This window comes from Ischnura elegans, chromosome 4, assembly GCF_921293095.1.
Source record: "Ischnura elegans chromosome 4, ioIscEleg1.1, whole genome shotgun sequence".
Lineage (NCBI taxonomy): Eukaryota > Metazoa > Arthropoda > Insecta > Odonata > Coenagrionidae > Ischnura > Ischnura elegans.
The window spans coordinates 93,965,092-93,972,896 of NC_060249.1; the positions used below are offsets into that span (position 1 = coordinate 93,965,092).

General features: G+C 35.1%; 1 protein-coding gene across 1 annotated transcript; it reads left to right on the top strand.

Annotated features, from left to right (window-relative positions):
- Positions 1-3,783: 3,783 nt before the first annotated feature.
- LOC124158193 (piggyBac transposable element-derived protein 3-like) lies at positions 3,784-6,820 on the top strand. Its single transcript, XM_046533380.1, has 2 exons — positions 3,784-5,429; positions 6,802-6,820. The coding sequence occupies exons 1-2, from the start codon at positions 3,784-3,786 to the stop codon at positions 6,818-6,820; spliced, it is 1,665 nt and encodes a 554-aa protein (XP_046389336.1).
- Positions 6,821-7,805: the final 985 nt, after the last annotated feature.

Here is a 7,805-nt window from a genome sequence, read left to right on the forward strand (position 1 = left end):
TGTTTATTACCCATTGAAAGTCAAGTTAATATTGAAATGTATCTTCCCACGCCATACAGAAATAGTTCGGAACATTAAAACATGGTCCTCCGAAATATGCAAAGCTTAACTTTAAATTTCAGTGGATAGGTAACTTTTTCCCCAAATTCCTGTTCGTTCTTTTGTGTTCATACTCTTAGGATGCATGACCTAGGAGTTTAACATGTTATTTTCCTATTATTTAACCCTGAAAAAGCTAATTCAAAGCATTTTTTGTATATATAGGTATGATCTCGGCATTGAACTTGTCTTAATTTTAGAATAGCACACGATTACACCTCAAAGCCCAACATACGGTCCGCGTCCCCAGAACTGCGCTCTCAACATAATGGATTCCATTTCCGCAACCCCCTTGTGGGAGCTCTGAGAGTTTAATTAAACTCGATTTTTGAACCGTTTGAGTACCTCGCCGTGCTTCAGCCGTTCCCACATTCTGGCTGCATTCGTCGTCGTCTGACTTGTTGGTCCTGACCTTGATTGGACAATCCCTTTGTGGCGTCTCTTTGACTCCTCGTTTCAGCGCCCTCTTTGTAATCTCGCTCAACTGATGTCGTGGGAGCAGTTATTCCCATATTCATTGGTGGAAGGTAGGGCTTTTGTATTATCTGTTAGGAATTCCCTTTCATTAGGTTTATTATTTGGAATTGAAGATTAAATCGACATTAATAAGGAAATATAACCGTCTTCCTTAAGTGCAATTATTGAAAATTTCGTATATAATCATAATACTTTTGTATATTAGGTATACATATGTCTTTCGCTATACGCATCTATCGAATGTACACTTGCATCGATTATAACTTTGACTGTTACCATTGGTTTCGTTTGTTTTAACTTTAATCTAATATTATACCTTAATTTCAGTTTAAAATAAGAGTTTCAGTGCCACATATTATTTAATAAAAAAGATATTAGCGAATAATCGAATTCAAGGAAAGTCGATTAGTTGTTCTTCGCAGACAAAATAGATCACGTTGAATGCCAATCATTGCCGAATGTGACTTTCATGATAAGGATCATATCCTTAAAATTTCATTCATCTCGCTCAAAGAGAATCGGTAGGAGAAGGATTTGAGATTTCTCCTACTTGCCTATACCACGTTTACATTTTTACAGCTTCATTTTTAAGCAGAATCAAGGACGATAAATCAATCAATAACAAGTTCACAAAAACAAACACTAAATAACTTATTATCTAGATATATAATTAGTATTCATTAGTGTCTTGGACTATTGGTCTTGAAGAATTAAAAAGCAAACATTTACCTAAATTTCGATATATTTATACAGTTATATTAGGGCTATGAATGACTAATAGTACATTTTTTCAGTGCTTTGTTCAATGCCAAAATTCTAGCCTCTTCTTTCTAATTAATTTACAGCTGAATCATTTTTATTTTTTATTTTATCATTCTAAATACATTGTAATAACCTTTTTGTATCAAATTTATGTCCTCACATTCATTCACAGCCCAAATAAAGGTTCATAAATATGCCGAAACGTTAGAAAAAATTTACATATAAATTCATCAAGACTGTTCTCGCAGGCTCTAATCAACGTAGCATAGCGGTCAAGAGAAAGAATAAACCTCAATATACAATTCGTTTTAAATATCGTTTTTACCATATAAAAACTTACCATAGTTTCATTATTAATACAACTAATGGAGCAATATATTTATAAAGATAAGAATTTTTTGTATTTCTGAGACATATAGATTCGATTCCTCAGCACCAGCAAGTATCTGCAATTTGTTAAACATTGAATTATCCAGGTCTTCTGATGTATCTAATAGTTGTAAGAAAAGAAAAAAGTATTTAGACGTATTCTTGATTTTATCTAATAGCTCAAGTTTTTACTGTAATATCTTCATACTTATTTAAGAAGCACACCAAATTTAGGTTATTTTTGGAAACAAAGTACATCTAAAATTACATCTTGTACATGGTTCAGGACTGGAAAAATGGCTTCCTATTTTATTTACTTACATTTCTCTTTTTTCTGTTGTTTTACTTTTTATCGTACTGTATTGATTCTTGGTTTCGTATAATTTATAGCGTTTTACACTGGAGAGTGATTTGTTTAGGGCACTGAATGGGAATGATAAAATGCAGGCAACGTTGTTTTACAAAAACTAATGTTCTACCCACACATTTTATTCTACCCACCGACTTTGTAATAACGCTAAATATCTTTACGATTTATTTCGAAAGAGCGCCCTTTTATTATCGACTCCGTTTCATTCCTTCCGACATTGATGCAGTTTCAACATTTCTCTTTACCAATACGAGATTCCACCCACTCTCCAAAGGGCATGGTAGTTCATTTGTGGACATGAATGCATTCGATTTTTCGAGTGCTGAAATGCAAACTACGTCGGCTGTCAAAGCCGACAAATATGCGTGGGAGTTGCGACTCGAATCACTTTCATTTTATGCACGGAGGGGCTAGTGCTGTTATCAGCGCACGAGGTGGCCACCTTGTTAAATATACATCCCGTGGGTTGCCCAGGTGACGCGAGGAATTGAGAGCTTGCTTAGCCAGACGTGTATTGGGAGTAGTGAAACGTCAGGCTTGGACTATGGGGAATTGAGGGAAGTGAGCAGGAGCTTTTCACGCTGAGGAGTGGTATATTAAGGGCATTGGGCGGGAAAAGTTACAGAGGTACGGGCCGAGATGAAAATAAACTCGCTTTGTTCCTATGTTTCCTAGGTTTCAACTTTCATATTTAACGAGTTTTTTTGCCATATCTTACGAAAGCCAACATACTACGTTAGATCAGATAGCAAAAATAAAATAAGATAGATAGACTGGAGAATGTATTGTTCATACAGATTCAGAATGTCGTTTTTTCGATATGAAACTTTAGCGCCAGCGTTAGAATTACTAATAGGCTGGTTGAGTTGTAGCGTAGCCCACTAACTTTGGCATTCCTTAATGTAGTATATTTCTAAATTGTATGTTCTGAATGTTTCTGAATGTTTTTGCATGCTCTAGCTTCATTGGCAGATTGCATCCATGAGTAGTTAGAAAGTTTTGCCTTTGAATGAATGTGGAAGTATAATTTGCTAGTAAGCGTAACATTTTTGTGACGTCTTGCTTGCTGGCGATTGATTACCCCGTGTTGAACATCCTAGAGGTTATTATGTAGATGTTACAAATTATTACCATTGGATTTTGAACGAGCGTTCTCGATCACATGGGAATTAACCCTTTCCAGCCAGATGTAGCCATATGGCAACATGAGTTTACAATGTATCTATACCTCACACAGTGTATCAAATGTCGTCGCCACCGGGTCTATTCCCTCCGTCTCCACTCTTGGATGTTAATATAGTTACAATAGTACTTTGTAGTCAATCTGATGTGTATCCCGATCACTTCACTTCTTCAGTCTCCCGGAATTTCTCAGGTGGTGCAGTTGGCAGTTTTCAAGTTCATATAGATCTCACGAAACCGCAGTTATAACCACAAAAAAAATAGTTACCACTAGGTAGATGTTTTTCTCTGTGGTTTTCATCCAGTTTGAAGAAATATTTGCAATAGCTTTCATCCAAGGTGAGTTAATATAATTGTTGCCATTTGGCAACATTGGTCCTTTTAGGCAACTTATCCTGGAGAGTGAAAGCGAATATAGTTTCTCCTCATTCTGATTTTTGCTCAAAAATACTAATATATTTTCTGTTAAAGTATGGTACAGATCGTTGTGTAATATTTGGTGTCTAATTATTCCAAATATTTAGATGAGTAGAAAACGTACGCATTGTACTGCTGAGGATATTGTGTTGCTGCTGGATGCAAACTTATCAGAAATAGAAGATGAATCGTCAGAGGATGAAGTTGATTGCATCATTAGTGAAAGGAGAGACACAGCTGAAAGTTTGCCATGCATGGAAAATCAATTACTGATTGAAGTCAAGTCGGGTAGTGGAAATGTTGAGAATGAGGAGTGTGAAGAATCATCACCGAGGTCTGAAGAGGATCGGCCTTTTCTTCAGGGACCACTTCTTGAAAGAGGAGGTAGAGTTATGTGGGAAAAAAGTGAGTTAAAGTTCTTAGTGCCTGAAAATGATGAGATATTTATTGAATATTCACATGAGGAAATGACTCCCATAAACTATTTCAAACTTTTTTGTGATGACCGCATGATTTCTGATATGTCCAAACAGACTAATTTGTATTCTGTGCAAAAGACCGGTTCAAGTCTTAATACAAATAGTGTAGAAATGGAGCAGTTTTTAGGAATCAACTTGCTTAGTGGGATAGTAAAAATGCCAAGTTATCGAATGTATTGGGCTAGTAAAACAAGATATTCCCCTATTGCGGATATTATGCCAAGGAATAGATTTGACAAATTGAGAAACTTCTTTCACCTCAATGATAACAGTACATTTATTGACAATAGACAAAATCCAGCTTATGATAAACTCTACAAAGTTAGGCCATTTCTGGATAGCTTATTACAAAACATGAAAAAAATTGAGATGGAAAAAACATTAGCAGTTGATGAAATTCTAGTTCCTTTCAAAGGCCACTCTTCCCTGAAACAGTATATAAAAAATAAGCCTCATAAGTGGGGTATAAAAATATTTGCTTTAGCTGGTGTGAGTGGAATTGTGTATAATTTCAAAGTGTATGTCGGAAAAGGAACGATAGCCAGCACTAGCAAATTGGGAGTCAGTGGGGATATTGTATTAGAGCTACTAAATACAGTTCCTAAGAATAAAAATTTTAAAATATTTTTCGACAATTGGTTTTCCTCCTATCACCTAATGCTTGCTCTGAAAAATTATGGCTTCCTTGCAGTAGGTACAGCTAAAGTATGTAGATTAGCCGGATGTCAGTTCGAAACTGAAAAAGAATTGAAGAAGGCAGGGCGAGGAAGTTATGACTGTCGATCAGACATCAAAAATAAGATAACCGCAATAAAATGGTATGACAATAGATCAGTGCATGTAATATCCAATTACATTGGAGTTGAACCTATAGGAAAGGCAAAAAGATGGTCGCAAGAGCAGAAAAGTCAAATTGAAATTCCTATTCCGGCTGCGATTCAACAATATAATGCAAATATGGGTGGGGTTGACCTGAATGACATGCTTGTGTCTCTATACAGAACTAACATCAAGGTTAAGAGGTTTTACTTGAGAATCTTTTTCCACCTCCTGGATTTATCAGTCGTAAATGCATGGCTATTGTATCGGAGGCATAACAAACAAAAGCAGGAAAAAGGTATGACGTTGGTTGAATTCAAAGCTGATATTTGCAATGCACTTCTTCAGGCTGGAAAATTAGTCAGCCCAAAACGTGGAAGACCATCATCACATGGTAATGATAAGGTGCCCAATGCTAAAAGGAAATGTTCTGTTACACCAAATGATGATATGAGGTATGATAATATCGACCATTTACCTGCTAATTTTGGAAAAAAAGGAAGGTGTAAATTATGTATCACACACTTTTCGAGAATCTCATGCACAAAATGTACAGTAAATTTATGTCTGACTCAAGAGAGAAATTGCTATGCTAAATACCATAAAAAATAGATAATTTTCAATTGTAAGATGTTGTGTCTTATTAAATTTTAGCATGTTCAAATGTGGAGCTCTCGTATATATTCAACTCTTTGTATTACTTGAGTGTCAATAAAGGCCCAAAATTTTATAAAAAATGTTTAGCTCTTATTTTCTCATCATACATGTGTAAAATTCAAAGTATTGTTTATGTAGAAATGGATTCAATTAAATTATGTGTGATTCTAAATGCCACGTCAAAGCATTAGCATAGAAAATAGAGGTAATTTTCATATCTGTACTCTAATTAATATTAGAATAATTCGATAAGTATGGTGGGGATGCATAATTAAACCAATATAAATTTACAAACAACATCAATAATTAAGAAACTACAATAAAAAGTAAGAATATATTATATTCCATTCCATTATCACAGCATGTTGCCATATGGCTACTTTGGGAACATGGAGGCAAACAGAACCACAATTGCCCAATGTTGCCAAAAGGCAACATGTGTTTATTTTTATTAATAATAATGATAAATAGTGCAAATTAAAATAAAATCATTCTTTAAGCTTAAGTAAACGAAAATATATGAAAAAAATTTTTTTTCGATGGATAAAAAAAACTTGGGCTGGAAAGGGTTAAATTCTCCGCTGGGTATTCATCGCGGTCGTTAACGAGGCAAAATACAAATCTTCTGTAGGTGCTGTTGTGTCATCTATAGCCCAGGTGAAAATCAGTCGCGAATCTAGTTGGATGGTTAGATTTTTTATTACTTTGGATCTCAAATTAGAATTTGTGTCCGCAAAAATTCTAATTTCGGCTCCACCGAATTTGCAAAGAAATGAGAGAGACTATTCGGTAAGTCTAAATTATGTTGATGAGCCTAAGTATGAGAGCTCTCTTATATTTGATGAATTTTATATGGTTTTCACTAAATACATTCGCGTATTCATTCTTTTTATCAACTAATTTTACCATGAAGTACTTCTAGATTATAAAATAAGTAGATCAATTCGCGGTGATAAAAATCAGATACTTACCTTGTTTTTTTACGAAAATAGGGAATATCTAATGTGAATTGTTGCCTTTATTCATCGCATTCCTCTCCCCTAGCGATCACACTGAATATTGATAACTTAGAGAAGCACCTAGGGAGTCCCAAAAATATTTTCGATTTAAACTGTGGGATGAAAAGTAATTTTAATTGAGACCTGGAATTTTTTAAATGTTCATTCGTAGGACAACTCCAGGTCTCTAAGCTTTCTAGAAGTAATCGTAATTATTAGATTCGTCAAGCCTTGATGAATATCCGTCTATTTACATTAAGTTCCCCTTGGAATCACATAGGTTTGGAAGATTGAAACAATCCTATTATCAAGTTCGAAGAATAAAAATATCCATTCCCTCGAACAAATCAAATTGAAATTCATATATATCATTCTTTTATTAGTATCATTTGAAATTCTTTATGTAACCTTTTTTGAAAATATGTTTTACTCACCTGTAAGATTTTTCAGTATAATCTCGTTTAGCTCTTATTCTCTACTGATGCTTCCAGCTGTGATTCGAGATACCAGGGCACGATAAGATTTTGAGTCAATGAACTAAGCACTCCTCCTCGATGTTCTTGCGTATCAGTCCCACTTCCGAGCACCATTTATTGGCGATAGAGGACCCGATATGCCGGTCTATGAAGTGTTGTGTTATCTGTAAACCGAGTCAGATTACTTATTATGAGTTACGGGGACCACTACCTTATCTATTGGAGCTTGCAGCTTCCTTGGTAGGCAGGATGTGACAGCGAGTTCGGGGAGATTAGTCTTTAGTTGTCGAAAATTTGAATTACTCCCGCTAATTTTGAATTTTACGAAACCTATGTCTGATATCTACATCTACATAAAGCTCCGCAAGCCGCCTAAAAGATGTGTGGCAGGGGGTCTTAGGACACCAAATTAAAAGGAAGTGCTCCAAGGAAATTACTACGAGCATTTATTAAAGTCCTTTATGGTTTGGGGGAAAAACGAATTCCCATATCTATCCGTTTGGCAAAACATCTCTCTTAACCCGTTAACGCCTAGCGGTACCAAATGGTACCAGCTGGTAGTGCAGTACTGAACGTAACTTTTTTGTCATTTTTCGTAATTTATTAGGGGTTTTGAGAGGTTTAAAATTTATAAGAATATTTTTAATAACACTTTCCCGAAAAGTTTGCTATTTTAAAGTTGCAATTAACGTTTTCAGAG